Source organism: Ornithorhynchus anatinus, chromosome 9 (genome assembly GCF_004115215.2).
Source record: "Ornithorhynchus anatinus isolate Pmale09 chromosome 9, mOrnAna1.pri.v4, whole genome shotgun sequence".
Classification (NCBI taxonomy): Eukaryota; Metazoa; Chordata; class Mammalia; order Monotremata; family Ornithorhynchidae; genus Ornithorhynchus; species Ornithorhynchus anatinus.
The window spans coordinates 39,320,563-39,337,396 of NC_041736.1; the positions used below are offsets into that span (position 1 = coordinate 39,320,563).

Genomic DNA, 16,834 nt, shown 5'->3' on the forward strand with positions numbered 1-16,834 from the left:
TGGCAGATATCCAAGTACAACTAGAGGAGGTTTCAACTTGCTTAATCAATTGCACCAATACCTGGGTGGTTCCAAAAACAGTGCCAGTCTGGTACTAAAGTATCATGGAATGTATGAACAAAATCATGTTCCCAATATCTACAGCCTACCAAATGAAGTCAGGGAAAACAGCATGGGAAGTAGCAATACCCAGGGCAAAAAGAAACAGTTTTGCCTAGTGGATAGAGTATGGGCTTGGGAATCAGAAAGACCTGGGAAATAATCCCAGCTCTGTCACTTGCCTTCTGTGGGACCTTGGACAAGTCACTTAACCTCTCTGGGCCTCAGTTCCCTCATCTGTAAAATGGGGATTAGGACTGTGAGCCCTATGTGGGATAGGGACTGCATCCAACCTGATTAAATTCAATCATATTTACTGAGTGCTTATCATGTACAAAGCTCTGTTTTAAGAACTTGGGAAAGTACAATACTCTAGCACCTGGCCCAAAGAAAAGTGTTTAACAAATACTGCATTAAAAAAAAAAGTCTTATAAGCCTGGGAGTCAGAGGATCTGGGTTTTAATCCCAGCTCTGCCAATTGTTTACTGTGTGACCTTGGACAAATCACACCTTCTTTGTGCCTCAATTCTCCTGTTCTCCCTCCTACTTAGATTTTGAGCTTTAAGTAGGACAGGGACTGTGTCCCATAATTAATACCCCAGTGCTTAGAACAGTGTTTGACACATATGATTAACAAATACCATTAAAAACAAAACCCAGAAAAAAGAAAAGGCATTTGGAGCATATGAATGTCTGAAAAAGTTTGAAGGGCTGCTAGGTCATTCTTTTTTTTGGTTTTTTCCATTGTGAATTTGGTATTTATTTTCAACTGGAATATTTTGAGAGCACTCTTCTGTGCTGTACAGATGCCAAAATGAAAGCATCTAATCCAGAGGCATGTTCTTTTTGTTGTCCAGGGCATTTTCATCATCACCTCCCTTTGTTGGATAATGGCCAGCCTCGGATGACTCACGTGAAGTGAGCTGGTTAAAAAGGAGAGTGGTGCACTTATTAAATAGGCAGAGATGTTGTCAATTGGGAACCTGGAACTTTTTTATTATTTTTATATGACTTTTGTATTCTAGAATTCTATAGTTCTCTTGATTATTCTGAAGTCATTCATTCAATCGTTTTTTACTGAGCGCTTACTGTGTGCAGAGCACTGTACTAAAACTTTACTAGTTGTAATCAGACTTCACTAGATGTCTGCTTGTTTGATAGAAAGCTTTCTTGCTTAGAGTTGTTTAGTATTTTAAGAGGATAATGTAAAAGAAAATGAAGAAAATAAAGTGGTGCTTCTATAGTTCACTTCTTGAGCTTGTCAGCCACTGTAGGTTACAGCATGTTCTGCAGGATAAACTGGGAAGGTCACCTTCTCACTAAGGGTCTGAGTGCCCTAGCCTTAGCTTCTACAAAGATAACTATTCAAAAGCCTCCCTGGGACAATCTTTTCTCTTGAATTCAAATGTTTTGCTGAATATTTATAAAGAGATCAATAAAAAAAGAATCTGCTTTCAGATGTAGAAAAGTTCCATGGTAAAAAAAATACACCCAGGGATTCTGACAGGTTGAACCCTAATTCACCTAATGAGCTTAAAGCCTTATCTGCAGTCAACATCTGTCAGGAGACCAAGAGAGAACAAGGCTTCTTTAATCTGCTGGACTAAAGCCTCTCAGAATTTCCACACCACTCGGCAGCAACGTGGAAGTGGAACGTTTGGAGGGGGAAAACTAACAAAATTAGCCCTTCAGGCTTGGGTCAAGGAAGAAGAGTGAGGTCATCAACTTGCATTTACCTGATCGGTATTTAAGCTTGGAAATTTGCATCTGGAGAACTCCTGCCTAAAAGGATGCCCAAAGTTGCTGGTGGGTGAGTGGCTAAGATTGCTTCTCATTTTTAATTTCCAATCTGTCCCCCTGAAGATTGGGCTCGGGACAAAGACGACTGGAGGAATACAATGGGCTGTGCCCCTTCCCACAGCGATATCGTGCATCATGTTGCCAAAAGCGGAATCCAGTTTCTGAAGAAACCCAAAGCTGTTCTGCCAGTGCGTCGGGCTGACAATGACGGATTCGCTATTCCATTACTGGTTAAAGGCTCCACTTCTTTTGACAGTGGCAGGGAATTCTCCTCAGGACAAAGATGGAGAACACAGCAGCAAAGTTCCACATGGGATCAGGATGTCACCGAGAACCCCTGCCTGTTCCCTGGGACTGCTCTTTCTTCCACGGGGAAGGGGCTTCAGCAGACCACCCCAGAAGCAGAAATCACTGGGTCTGATCTGATTGACGCTCAGAGAAACCCCGATGAAGGCAGTCAGGTTGCAAAGAAGAGTTCCAACAGATCTGACGGGACCGGCTTCTCTTGGGAAGAGAGGAAGGAAAACAATGCCCGGAAAGGGAAAAAACCCAAAGGTCACAGACTGGGCAAAGAGGGTCACCGGGGCAAAGTCAAGACCAGTCTTTCCATGGGTCAGGCAGACAAGAAGGTAGATTTCCCTGAGCCGCTGGTAAAGGCCCATCACAGCGCTTATGCCTACCTGCACCCCACCCTCGCCAAATACGACACCATCATAAGTATGGCCAACCAGGTGGTCCAAACCCAGCTGGCTGTTCAGCAGATGGTGACCTTCCAGATACTGCGCTTTGATGAAATCAACCAGCTGTTGGAGGAGATTGCCCAGGGTGGGGAAGACCTCCTCAAGGAAGCAGGGGGCCATCTGGTTTGGCCAGAGGGGAAAGAGGGTGCCCAAGAGCAACCAGATCTCTTGCAGCAGCTCCTGCAATACACCGTCAACAAGATGCAGCTGCTCAATAGCACGGTGGCTGCCCTAACCTCCAGGGCCCTGCAGGACTCCAGCAGCTATTTTCAATCCGCTGCCAGTCACTTGGAAGATAAACTGCATGCCAAGAGAGGATTCGATGAACGTCTCTGTGGGGCATTAGCGCTGCTGGAAAGAGCGGCCGCCCGGCCCTGTGGACCCCAGGCAGACGACCTGCCTCTCCATTCGGAGGACAGCGGCCTCGGGGCCGACAATGAGTCCGTCCGTTCCCTGGATAAAGCGGATACGCAGGCGAGCTGCGATCATCCGGTGCAACAGGCTTCGGCCAGGAAGTTCTCATTTCCGGCCCAGAGAGAGGCCGGGGCGGCAGAGGGTCCCTGGCCAGCCGGTCCCTCCTCAAGCAGATCACATGACTGTGCTCTTGACAGGAACTTTAGGGATATATTTTATCCTGCTGCACCCAACAAAGGGACAACTTCCCTCTCTGGCCCTCCCCATCCTCCCCACAAGCCGTGGAACTCGGAGCAGGTCAGAAGCTCTTCCTGGAATTCCCTTGAGACGGGTGGCCCTGAGGGATCGACACATTTCAGAGATGACAAGTTGTCTGCTTCTCTGTCCATTGATGAGGATGAGGACAGCAGCCCTAGAGAGGAGGACGAGGACGAGGAAGACAGCCACATGGGTACAGGGCAGAGAAATCCTCGGCCTCAGAGGCCGAAGTCTTGTCCTGCAGCAACAAGATACGTGTACAGATTCCCAGCCCGGAGGAGGGAGAGTCTGGAGGCCCAGGAAATGATCCTGAAGATGAAGGATGCAATAAGCGACAAAATCAAATTTGTCCCAGCCAAGCCTAGCCACGGAGAATGGACCGAAGAAGAACCTGGGAAAATAGTGCTTTCGGCAAGGCCCAGCACAGTTGGGGAAAGCAGACGGGCCCCTGCGAAGCAGAGGAGATCCAAGTCAGAGGAGTCCCTCAGGAGCCAGGCTGAGGACCCCACCCTTCTAGAGCTCCAGAGGGTCCAGAGAGACCTCAGCCAGAAATTAGAGATGTTTTATGCCCTCGGTGAGAAAAGGCAGGAACCCAGCAGGAAAGAGATCCTGAGGCCAAGAGCAGCAGCAGCCGTAAAGCAAGACTCTAATGGCAATGATACCTCCAGCTCAACCATCAGCAAGCTGAAGTCCTCCCTAGCCAAGAATTTCAGCATCTTGCCTAGTCAGGACAAGATCATCTTACAGAAATGCCCGCCCGGCTCAGGGAGTCAGCTGTCTTGTGAGAAGACCAGCCAGACTCTCTCCGGGGCTCTTCCCTCTGCCCAGGAACCTGCCCCAGCTGAGGAGGAAAACAAGGCTCTGGGGACACAGAGATGGAGCGGAAGGGACGCCACTCGTCCGTCTGTCAAGAAACTCATCGAGACCTTTAGTCCCCCGGAAGGCTTGAGCACGGCAAAGTTCTCCAGAGACCTGGGGCCCATTTGCTGCATCAGGAAATTTGGGGTTCCCATCATGCCCCCGAGGCTTCCTGCATACAGAGGGCTGGCTCCTTTGTATCCCAGGCACCGTGTTACCCCAGGAGGTGAGAGGGAGCCCCTCCAGGGAAGCCCTCAGTGGATCCCATCGACAATCTCCTTCTCCCCACTTCCAGGGGCAGAAGCATCCCAAAGCGACATGACTAGTGAAACAGAGGACTCCCTAGAAGACCTCCCGCCACCCCCACCAGAAATCCTGATGGACCATTCCTTCCACTCTCTGCAGACTCCAGAGACCCAAGAGCAGAGCGGAGACTCCACAGAGCTCCACAGCAAGCCAGCCCTGGTAGAACTCGGGCCCTCCAAGATAACTCCGGCTTCCCAGAGGATGAAAGACTCAGTGAAACCCTTCAGCTTGCTGCCCAGTAAAAACCTGACCACAAGCTATAGGCTCCCAATCACCAGGATGGACAGCCGAGCAAGGAAACCCACGCTTGACCCGAATTCTCCCCACGAGGCTGCCCATGACAGAGAGGAAGCGGAGGAGATTGCAAGTCTCTACCGGCAGTCCCAAAAGGTAATTCCCCTGCACCACCCCAGCAACGTGCCTGGACAGGACAAAAGCAAAGAAAACAAGGAGTCCGCAGGAGCCAGGCCCCTCCCAAAGCCAAACTCTCCCGACACACCACGGCCAAGTCAAGAGAAAAGCCAACCTCTGGTCAGAAGGGTCTCTCCGACAAGGATTCATTGGTTCCCCCTTACCAGCCCACCTTCCTCTCATAGAGTCATCCTGCCGGCCGCACAGTCCAGCCTCCCCCAGACTCAAAAGCAACCCAGCCCCCCGTTGAGCCCCAGGACTTCGAGCCCTCCAATCAGGGCCAGGGCAACTAGCCCTCCGACGAGCCCCAAGGCGCCAAGCCCCCCGATGTCAAAAAAACTGCTTTCCCCACCACCCCAACACAAGCTGCCCCACCCTCTCTGCCACCAATGGAGCCCACCGTCCCATCTCCAGGAAGCAAGCCCCCCACCACTCTGTCCCACCTCATCACCTCCAACTTCCCCTTCCCAGGGAACCAAGGACCCAAGGAATCCCAGAAATGGGCATCAAACACCAACCCAAGTGGCCAGCAATACCCGCTCCATATTCTGCCTTGCCACATCGTCACTTTTCGAAGCCCAAATCCAGGGGCCACTTGTTGGCTCCCAGCCAGAGGCTGGGGGACAGTTCCCTCTCCCAGGGGTGGGATGGAGGAGCCGTATGCACCCAAGAAAGTGCTGGGATGCCCAGAGACAGACGAATGTGAGCGCCCTCAACCCTCAACCTTACATCAGGAGGACTTATTCGGACCGCCGGCCGAGAGATCCTCTCCAGCTACCCGGTTCTGCCGGCCTCGGGGCCGGCAGTGAACCACTGCTCAGCCAAGCCCGGTAAGAAGGGACCCAAACTTGTTCTCCTTTGTCTCCATCCTAGGGGCTCCACTGCCCATCCTGAAAATTACAGAGTGTTTCTGCAGTTTCTGGTGCTGGACAGCAAGCCTGGGTATTTAAGGTAGTTCCCGGGTTAAAAGGGAGGCTCGCGGGAAAGGGACAAAACTATCACAAGCAGATGTCACATTAGTCCAGCCCCACCTCCATAGCCCCCGGCACTGACTGGGGCTCCTTGTTTCAGGAGCTGGGCTCCTTTTAATAGTAAGATGATATTGGTCAGAGTGGTCTAGTGAATATAGCATGGGCCAGGGAGTCAGAAGGACCTGGATTCTAATCCTGGATCTGCCACTAGTCTGTTGTGTGACCTTGGACAAATCACTTCACTTCTCTGTGTCTCAGTTTCCTTATCTGTAAAACGGGGCTTAAGATTGGGGTATGGACTGTATCCAACCCATTTATCACGTATTTACCCACAGCTTAGTACAGTGCCTGGCACAGAGAAAGTATTTAATAAATGCCATTCTAGTCCAGCTCTGCCACTAGTTAGCTGGGTGAACTTGGCAAAGTCATTTTACCTCCCTGGGCCTCAGTTTCCTCATCTCCAAGCTAGATATAATAATTCCTGTTTCTTCCCACCTTACAGGGATGTTGGGAGGATAAAATGGGATAACTGGTTTTATAATGGTTATAATTATGATGTTCTATAAAAACTATTATTTTCACTTTCCACAAAAAATGCTGGGCCTACTAATGCTAAGTTCCCAAAGCAGAAAAGACTCTACTAAGAAGTTAGGTGACTAAGGCACAAAGTGTATATACCCATGTACACTTTCCTATGAGAAGAGGACTTTCAGCTTTGTGATAGCTGAGGAGTTACCAAGATTTAATCCCTGATTTTGCCAGGAGGCGAGGAGACCCCATAAATCTTCAAATATGGCTAGGGCTAATAATTAATAATCATTATTATGGTACTTATTACGTTTTTAGTGTAGCCATGCATTGTACTAAATATTGGGGTAGTCACAAGATAATCAGGGTAGAGTCGGTCCCTGTCCATTATGTGGCTCACAAGTCTAAGAAGGATGGGGAGCAGGCATTGACTCACCATTTTACAGATGTGGAAACTGCGGCACAGAGTAGTTAAGTGACTTGCCCAAGGTCACACAGCAGGCAAATGATGGAGCTGAGATTAGAACCCAGGTTCTCTGACTCCCAGGCCCATGTTCCACTAGACCATGTTGCTTCTCATGTGACTCAGATGGAGGGCAACAATCATTTGTTTTCCATCCTCACTGGAGATAAAACAAGAAGAACTTGCAGCATTAGAAACCTAGGACAACTGTAGAAAACAGACTGAAGTGTGATGGATAGATGATAATCACATATGATAGACACTAGATGCCTCTTACACTCTTCGAAATCCCATTAAACCAACAGCTTTTGTATGACTCTTTTCACTTACCCTCATTTTCTTCTCCCCGATCTTGTGCTGAATTTCACCAGGTTTTAGTTGAGAAACTGAGCTGAATCAGCGCAGTAGATAAAACATGGGCTGAGGAGTCAGAGGACCTGGGTTCTAGTTCTGACTGCCACTTGTCTATTGTATGACCTTGGGCAAGTCATTTAACTTCGCTGGGCTTCAGTTGCCTCATCATAAAATGGGGATTGACTTTGAGTCCTATGTGGGACATGGACTGTGTCCAACCTGATTAACTTGCACCTAATCCAGTGCATATTTCAGTGCCTGGAACATAGTAAGTGTTTAAAAAAATACCATTTTAAAAAAACTATCTTCTTTCAGAAAATAAAAATAAGCAAGCATTCGTGAAGTTCAGAAATCAGACCTGAAGCCTGTTTTTTACTGCATTGTGCATGTGATGTTCCAAATGAGACTTTAACACTCTGCACAGTTGTTCCTTTTACCTAACTTTAAATTGAGGACAGTGTACCTCTGGGGATCGGTTAAGAGGAATGACTGCTTCCCCACATGACAAGGTCAAAGAGATAAGGAGAAACTATCCATCTGGAATATACATTTTTAAATAACTCCCTGTAAATCATCAGCTATTTCCCCTCACCCTTTAGTTTATCCGAGTTACAAATAGTAACATGTTCTGCAGTAAATTTTAAGTAGCTTTTCTTTGGAAGGTACTTTTCTTGCACGTACCCAGACATCCTAGGAAAATGAAGCTGATTATAGTATTTGCAATAATCACTGCTCTTTTCTTAGATGTAAGAACTGTTACCCAAGCCAAATGTCTTTGTAAATGATACTTTGTGCAATAGCACCATTCATCTGAGAATCTCCAAGCCATTTGTAAACATTAATGCAGTAGTTCCCACAGTAACTTCTTATTTATTTCAGAATTTGATTTCCAGATGTACATCTGAAAACAGCTCAGAGGTGTAAAAACAATAAAAACCCAATCAAAACCTAAAAATTCATGTTAAAGCAACAGGAGCAGTACTAAAACACCAAATTGCAATCATAAAATAGCATAATGTAATCAGAAGATAAAACAGCATTTAACTCCAAGGTGCCCCCTGCAAATAGGTCAATCTAAGTATAATACTAAGGCCATGTTAGGCTCTTACTATGTGCCAAGCGTGGAATAGATGCAAGACTACAAGATCAGTCACTTTCCCTGCCCCACACAGGCTGACAACTCATTTTACCCTATAGATAAGTAAATGAGGCCCAGAGATATTAAAGGACTTTACTGAGTCCACCTATCAGATTGGTAGGAGAGCTGAGACTCGACCCCAGATCTTCTGGCCATCCAGTCCCATGCTCTTTCCATGAGGTCCCTACTGCCTCCCTTCTGCCCTGAAGTCATAGGCCCCAAGGTTCAGCCAGATAGAATCAAGGGAGACCAGATGCCCACAGACCAGGGTCTTCAATCTATATGGAAGTGACTGTCACCAACCACATACCTCATCCACCTGCGATATGGGAAGTTCCTGCCTAGCCCATTCCAGTCGGGTGGGAATTGAATGGGGAAATATTTTGCCCTCCATTCCCTAAGGGGATTTCAGATATCCTGAGGGGAAGGGCAGGTGGAAGTTGATATTCCCCGAGGAACCATTTGAAACACAGAGCAAACTTTGAGATCACTTTTGCCTAGGGGCAACTGGGTCACGGAGCAGTATATGATTTTACCAAACTCTCATCCCAAATCAGGGACAGAGTCAGAACCAGAACTCAGGGCGTGGGGAATGATACTCCAAACGGACTCAGATTCTCAATATTGTGGATACGATGACCACTAAGGCAGCTGGTACAGATTAACATTTTTTTTTAGAAAATGAGAATGGAGTTTATGTTCACGTACTTGGGATTGAAAAGGCTTTGCAAAAGTTTGTGAATATGCCTTAAAAAGGCCTTATTGTAGGTTATGTTCCCAGTACTTCATATTAAATCCCTTAATAATATGTCAATCTTCGGCCTTCAGGATCCTAGTGGATAATGTGGGTTGTGAAAGCTACCACATAGGAGTGACTGAAATTAATCAGGGCCCTGCTCTCTAGAATTCCAGTGACACAGTTTGGTAGGAATGGAATTTACTGCTCTTCTCCTTCTGCAGGGGGAATGCTGGTCTCTACCTGGAGTAGAAGTACCCGAAGTATAAACAACCCAGTATTCTCTCCCCTCACAGTACAATTCTCAATACCAACAAGTATTCAATAAACACCATGACTACTCCTGTCATGAGAAGAATTACTCAACTGCCTAAATGTCTAATATGGAGCACTGGGTAAAAGAGTTCTTTAGCCAAGCCAGGATTTAAATAGTAATAGCTATTAAAAATGGGAAGCATTGGAAAGACAAGGGCCTGGGAGTCAGAGGACCTGGATTCTAATTCTGGCTCTATCACTTGTCTATTGTGTGACCTTGGGAAAGTCACTAAACTTCTCTGAGCCTCAGTTCCCTCCTCTGTAAAATGGGGGTGGATCAATCACATTTGAGCTCTTATTATGTTCAGATCACTGTACTAAGCCCTGGGGAGAGTACAATATCACAGAATTGGGGGATACATTCCCTTTGCAGAATGAGCTTAGAGTCTTGTCTTGCCTTATGCTGTCGAGTCAACTCCAACCCATAGCGATTCCAGGGACACATCTTTCTCAAAACGCCCCACCTCCATCTGCAATTGTTCTGGTAGTGCATCCACAGAGTTTTCTTGGTAAAAAATATGGAAGTGGTTTACCATTGTCTCCTTCTGCACAGTCAACTTTAGGCTCCGTCTTCGACTCTCTCCCCAGGATGCTGCTGCCCAACATGGGGGAGCCTTGATTTGTAGCAGATTGCCTTCCACTCACTAGCCATTAGCCAAGCTAGGAATGGAATGGGTATGCCTCTGCTTTACTCTCTCTCCCATAGTTGAGACTGATAGAGTACTGGAAACTCTCCAGGTGCAACCCTGAGAGGGTAGCTTAGAGTCTAGCGGGATTAAATAATAATAACAATAATAATGATAGCATTTGTTAAGCGCTTACTGTGTGCAAAGCACTGTTCTAAGCGCTGGGGGGAATACAAGGTGATCAGGTTATCCCACGTGAGGCTCACAGTCTTAATCCCCATTTTACAGATGAGGTAACTGAGGCCCAGAGAAGTGAAGTGACTTGCCCGAAGTCACACAGCTGACAAGCGGTGGAGCCAGGATTCAAATCCATGACCTCTGATTCCCAAGCCCATGCTCTTTCCACTGAGCCAAGCTGCTTCTGATTTAGACAGGGAACCCCATATGGCACAGGGTCTGTGGACAACCTGATCATTTTGAATTTACCCCAGTGCTTAGCACATAGTAAGTACTTAACAAATAGCATTAAAATGCTATAATGGACAAATAATATGTAATATCAGCTTATTGAGAGTCTGCACAGAACCCTGCCACCTTGTATAAAGGACACACTCAATCACACTCAATGGAGTGGATAATGGAGCCAACAGTTAACTGCTCAGCCTGGGTTCCAGTCCTTCTCCCCACTGCTGCCAACTGGGCGAGTCTTTGGTGGCAGGGGAGAGGGTGGCACATGGTCTGAACCCCAGCTGGCCACAGTGGCCTGCATGGATGGCAGTGAGGTCACAGAGCAGCTTCCCTCCTACTGCCCCGGCTGGCCATGGCCCAGGGCATTTTCCCTGCTTGCCTTGTCCTTTTCCCCCTAGCCCTCCTGCACCTCTACACAAACACTGAGTCGAGGGCAACGGAGACTACTGCAGATCCACTCGACCTCAGCAAACCCTCCCAGAACCACAGAGGAGGAAAGGACCCAATCTGGAATTGATGGCTGAGAGTCAGAGAAAATGATATTTAAAAAGTCAGTCATTCAGTCATATTTACTGAGTGCTTACTGTGTGCAGAGCACTGTAGTAAGCACTCAGGGGAGTACTATATAGCAATAAACAGACACATTCCCTCACCACAACAAGCAAGTGAGTTCCAGCCCAACCCCATTGAGCTCAGGACTCATTTCTGGGAAGCCTGCGTAGTTGCCGCATTCCCTCGGTTCCTAAGTGAAAGGAACAACTGTGCAAGATGTTAAAATCTCATAGCCCAGAATGGCGGCCTAAGTGCAGGAGGGCTTGGCGAGGGGATCCCAATCCAGTCCAGACAGGTCTAACTTTGTGCTGACCCCTCGTGACCACAAGACAGATCCAGCCAGGATCAGGCTCTAGGCTAAGGAGATTAGAAATCACAGGTTGTAAATCAGTTAATAAATCCCTTGCCCAACCCGGAACCGGATACAATTTGGAGCGGGGCCCGGGAGCAAAGTGAGTCTGACCCTCAGTGGGGTCGGCCATAGGCCCCACCCTAACATCCCAGCCCAGATGCCGGGAGGCTTTGGAGCTCCCGCCCGGAGATGGCACCGGGTTGAGTCTGGAGAAGGTGGGAGCCCCTGCCTGGCCAGAGGAGTCTGCTGTGGCACTACCTGACCGCCCCCAGCCCTGGTAGGGGCTTTCATTCATGCATTCCAATAGTATTTGTTGAGTGCTTACAGTGTGCAAAGCACTGTACTAAGTGCTTGGGAGAGTACAATATATCAATAAACAGGCACATTCCCTGTCGACCACCTCTCCCAGCTCAGAGAGGTGGTGGGATCTCCCAGAGGAAGTCCCGTCCCGGGGAGGTAGAAGTGCCCTAGACTACAGAGACCACCAACCACTGCACTCTCCTCTCTCTTTTAACCCAGGGGCCTTCTGGACACAGGGGCCTAGACCAGCTAACTTCCCCCGGGCAGGGGCAGGCTTAGAGCAGCTGCTCGACCCATCCTTCCTCCAGCCTTGCTGCTTGTCACACATCACTTTAAACTTAGGGAAGCAACATGGCCTGGGGGTCAGAAGGACCTGGGTTTTAATTCCTGTTCCACCATTTGTCTGCTGTGTGACCTTGGGCAAGTCACTTCACTTCTCTGTGCCTCAATTTACCTCATCTGTAAAATGAAGATTGAGACTGTGAACCCCATGTGGGACAGAGACTGTGTCCACCCCGATTTGCTTGTTTAGTACGGTGCCTGGCACATAGAAAGCGGTTAAATACCACAATTATTAGTAGGAGGAGGAGGAGTAACTCCCATCACTTACCTCATTTCCACTGTTTGTCCTCTTGTGGTCTTTCCTTCCCATTCGCTGGTGTAAGCTCTCGAAGACAAACCACACCAACACATTTCCTTCAGAGGATATTTTGACTCCATTTTCCAGGGTTCGGGCACCACACCTGGCAAGTACGTGACCATCCTGGCCATCCTCAGGCCCTCCTGACACAACGGTTTTTCTCTGGGCATCTCCTGGGCCTATCAAAGCAGCATGGCTCAATGGAAAGAACACGGGCTTGGGGGTCAGAGGTCGTGGGTTCGAATCCCAGCTCTGCCACTTGTCAGCTGTGTGACTGTGGACAAGTCACTTAACCTCTCTGTGCCTCAGTTACCTCATCTGTAAAATTGGGGTTAAGACTGTGAGCCTCACGCGGGACAACCTGATTATCCTGATTACCCCAACGTTTAGAACAGCATAGTAAGCGCTTAACAAATACCAACATTATTATTATTATCAATCAATCCGTGGCATTTTTTGAGCTCTTCCTGTGTGCAGAGCACTGTACTAAGCCCTTGTCAGGATACAACAGAGTTGGTAGACACATTCTCTGCCCACGACACAATAGTACTAACTGTGGTATTTGTTAAGTGTATACTATGTGCCAAGCACTGTACTAAGTGCTGGGATAGATACAAGATAATCAGGTCCCATATGGGGTTCACAGTGCAAGTAGGAGGGAGAACAGGTACTAAATCCCCATCATGTAGATGAGGGAACTGAGGCACAGCGAAGTTCAGTGACTTAGCCCAAGGTCACACAGCAGACAAGTGGCAGAGCTGGGATTAGAATCCAGGTCCTCTGACTCCCAGACCCGTGCTTGTGCTGCTTCTCATGAATAGATAAGTTATGGATATGTACAAAAGTGCTGTGGGACTGAGAGTGGGGACCCTCTTGCCCGGGTGCCACCACTCCAGACCAAGAGCTCTGCCAACTTCCTTACCCTACCCATCTAAAAGTCTTTTAGGTGATGGGGTTTGGGTGGAAGGGATCAGGTCTGCTTATTCTATTGCCCTTTCCCTAGCACTTTGTGGTGCTCTGCATTGAGTAAGTGTTCAATAAATGCCATTGTTGGATGGGTGCCCAGGGTCCTGGTGGCTACGATTTGCCCTCAGTCTGCCCAAGAGAGTGTATGACAATGGCACCAATACGTCCTCCTGGAGAAGGCTTGGCCCTGGGTGGAATGCCAGCCCTCAGAGCCTTTCCAAAAGCAGGCCCTGCCCAGAAAATACCCAACCAAGCCCACCTCTTGTGGTAGGCTTAGGAAGGGGCAAAAAGTTTCCTCCTAAACCCCAGTTTTAGTTTAAGCTCCACCCAGAGAGAACACCGGGATGGCAGCAAACAGAAGAAAGACCTGGCAGGACTCGCAAAGCACGTTTGGATTCGCTTCAGTTCAATTCAGGGAAAGGGTGGGGATTCAGGCAATGGTTTGTTTGGTTTTTTGTGTGTTTTTTTTTAAATTAAGCAGGCTCGGCCCATCCCTCTATTTCATGAAAACCTTAAGGGAGGCAAAGCTGCTCTAGAACACCCACAGTAACTGGTTTGTTCATTAGGGCAACAGAGGATTGGGCCTCACCCTTGGATAAGAAGAAAGGCCATTCAGTAGGCAAAGGGTTCAGTCTTCAGGCCCTTGATTCCTCCACGTTAACGTCTGGTTCTTTTGCAGCTCAGAGGAAAGTCCCAAGAAAGAGGGGGAGCCGTGGGACAACCTCGACTTAGCGGAACTGAAAGGAGCCAGCCGATCCGCGTCTCAGCCAGATCTCTGCGTGGTGGGGCGGGGCCTGCAGAGGGAAGCAGCGCCTTAGCCAAGAGAGACCTCACCCCTCTGGGGAGAAGCTCTCTTTCAATCCCTGGCTGTTGAGAAACCAACAGACATGAGGATGTGCTTCGGAGGAGGCGGTGTGTTTTTCATTGAAGTCACCTGAATGGAACGCTGCTGCTGCTGCTGTGGAGAGTATTAGGAGGTTGGGTTTTCCTAACAACAGGCCTTCCCTGCACTCAGTCAGTTGTGGGCCTTGGAGGTGAAAACTAGGAAGTGGCTCGTCCGCGGCTCACCTTCAGCCCGGTCCCTGTGGATCAGAGGGACCTTGTGCCACCTTCCCCTCATGTGGGCACCCACTGGTCTCCACGAATGCCTTCCTTCACTCCCTCCCTCTTCAGAGCTGGGGATGCTGCTAGCCCAAGAGAAGCCATATTGGAGGGGCTAAATGGCCTCAGCCGACCCCCAGTGACAGCAGGCACAGAGCAGGTGCCCCATTTGCCCCTCTTCAGAGGCTCTGCCTTCCAGATGCCAAAGACAACTTCTAGACTGTAAGTTCATCCCTCTAGACTGTAAACTCACTGTGGGCAGATGTGTCTGTTTATTGTTATACTGTACTCTTCCAAGCGCTTAGTACTGTGCTCTGCACACAGTAAACGCTCAATAAATACGATTGAAAGAATGAATGAATGGCTTGGTTTGCAGTGGGCCTCAGAGACTGACCAAACCATTCCAGCCCCAGCTAATTTTCCCCAAGTACTGACCTCAACTAGGAAAAATTTGTTTCTTCCCACTTCTATCAGACATCTGTCTCGTCACTGACTCTTAATCGTGGGTAGGGTTAATCCTGATATTACCATTTTACAATGAAGGAAACTGAGGCCCTATCTGGTGAGGTCAATGGGCTCACTAAATCAGCACACCTTTTAGGTTGTGAATCCGGTGTGGAACAGGGACTGTGTCTGATTTGATTGTCTTAGGTCTGCCCCAGAGTTTAGCACATAAGAAAGCAGCATGGTCTAGTAGAAAAAGCACGGGCTTGGATATCAAAGGACCTGAACTGTAAGCCTGGCTTGGTCTCTTGCCTGCTATGTGACCTTGGGCAAGTCATTTAACTTCCCTGAGCTTCAGTTTCTTCATCTATAAAATGGGGGTTACAGCCCTTTGTAGGACTGTGCCCAACCTGATTATCTTGTACCTATCAGTGCTTAGTACTGTGCTTGGCACATAGTGAGCACTAAACAAATACCATTATTATTATAATAATTGGTGGTACACTGCTGAGACTATAGCTCAGGGGTCTCAATTTCCAAACTCCTGCTAAATTCACCAAGCCAGGCTGCCTCCCGGAATAAGCATTTCACAAACCTCACACTCCGACCTTACAGACTGGAATACTTGTAGGCATGGGTGGGTCCGCCCATTCCCGGGGGGACAAGGAAGCCTATTCTGCTTTGACTGGGAGGAAGAAAAATAGATGGTTGTGGATAATTCTCATAAAAGTCAACGGGCACTGTTTGCTCCTTAGACAGAAAACAGAAGTCCCGTGGTCAGTTTCCCCACCCCACCCATGATCTTGCCAAAAGCTGTGAAAGGAGGAAAAGGCATATGAACATTCCTTTCGGAAACCCAACCAGAAACCCGTAATACTTGCATTTTCCCATTCCCATGGGAAGACATGAGTGCCAGACAAAAATAAAATGAATTGTTCACTGACTCTCATCATCTACTGATCGAAAACCTGGAGCTTAGCTGTCCGTGGGAGGCAAGAGGAAATGTGATATTGAAGAGGAGGTTGGGTCTAGCAAAGTAGATTTGGGAGTCACCTACAAAGTAGGGAGAACTGAAGCCACGGGGGTGAGATAAGGGTAAAGGGAGAAGGGAAGTGTTGGCTAGTGGAAAGAAATTCAGTCACTCCACAGTTTACCAGGAAAAAAGTGCAAAGGGGGAAACAGCATGGCCTAGAAGAAGAACATCGGCCTGGGAATCAGTGGGCCAGGGTTTTACTCCCGGTTCTGCCACTTGCCTGCTGTGTGACCTTGAGCAAGTCATGTAACTCATAAGTCTCAGTTTCCTCATCTATGAAATGGGGATTCAATCCCTGTTCTCCTTCCTAATTAGACTATGAACCCCATGTAAAACTGATTAACTGGTATCTACCCTAGTGCTAGAACAGTGCTTGACCCACAGTAGAGGTTTAACAAAACCACAATTTTCATTAATTATTAAGAGAAGGGGACTCAAAATAGAGCCTGAGGGGCACCTTTGATGGGGAGGAAGAGCCAGTGAAAGAGTGAGAAAGAATGGCCAGAGAGATAAGAAGAGAATGAGGAGAGAACAGTGTCAGTAACATTTCCATACCTCTGCGCTAAAACCCCTGCCTACTCAAAAACCCCCAGAGAGCCTAGGTAGGGTTGGCTACGAACCCCAGGATTCTGATGGAAACCAGCGAGAGGATTCTGCATTCTTCTCCAGGTATGTCAGCCTTCCAGGGCCATCAGGCTCACTTGTTACTTACTCTTCTTTCGCTGGGCAGAATCCTCAAAACGGTCTGGCTCCGGCACGGGTGCTGTAACACAACTGCTCTCGGGAGTTGCAAAAAAGAGAGTGAAATGGGCTGCAGACAAGGGCAGGAGTCTCCTTGATGTCCTCTCTACTTAACAGACAGAGGCCAAATCTCCACTGAAGAAACCAAGATGTGGATCATTCAGACAAAATAACCCACTTCCACATGAATCATCATTATCTGATCATTACCAGACTCTGC

The 16,834-nt window shown here is 48.1% G+C and overlaps 1 protein-coding gene and 1 non-coding gene across 2 annotated transcripts; one reads left to right on the top strand and one right to left on the bottom strand.

Moving 5' to 3' along the window:
- Nucleotides 1-1,997: 1,997 nt before the first annotated feature.
- PCARE (photoreceptor cilium actin regulator) lies at nucleotides 1,998-15,062 on the top strand. The gene is made up of 3 exons (XM_039913005.1): nucleotides 1,998-5,716; nucleotides 5,760-5,837; nucleotides 13,975-15,062. The coding sequence occupies exons 1-3, from the start codon at nucleotides 1,998-2,000 to the stop codon at nucleotides 14,111-14,113; spliced, it is 3,936 nt and encodes a 1,311-aa protein (XP_039768939.1). The 3' UTR covers nucleotides 14,114-15,062.
- On the bottom strand, nucleotides 10,010-10,147 carry LOC114814462. Its single transcript, XR_003762255.1, has one exon. It is a non-coding gene; the product is annotated as a small nucleolar RNA SNORA7 (small nucleolar RNA).
- Nucleotides 15,063-16,834: the final 1,772 nt, after the last annotated feature.

Coding starts and splice junctions, on each gene's coding strand:
- PCARE (XM_039913005.1), top strand. CDS start 1,998: ATGGGCTGTGCCCCTTCCCACAGCGATATCGTGCATCATGTTGCCAAA. Junction 5,717..5,759: donor CCACTGCTCAGCCAAGCCCG/GTAAGAAGGGAC, acceptor TCTCCATCCTAG/GGGCTCCACTGCCCATCCTG. Junction 5,838..13,974: donor AGCAAGCCTGGGTATTTAAG/GTAGTTCCCGGG, acceptor GTTCTTTTGCAG/CTCAGAGGAAAGTCCCAAGA.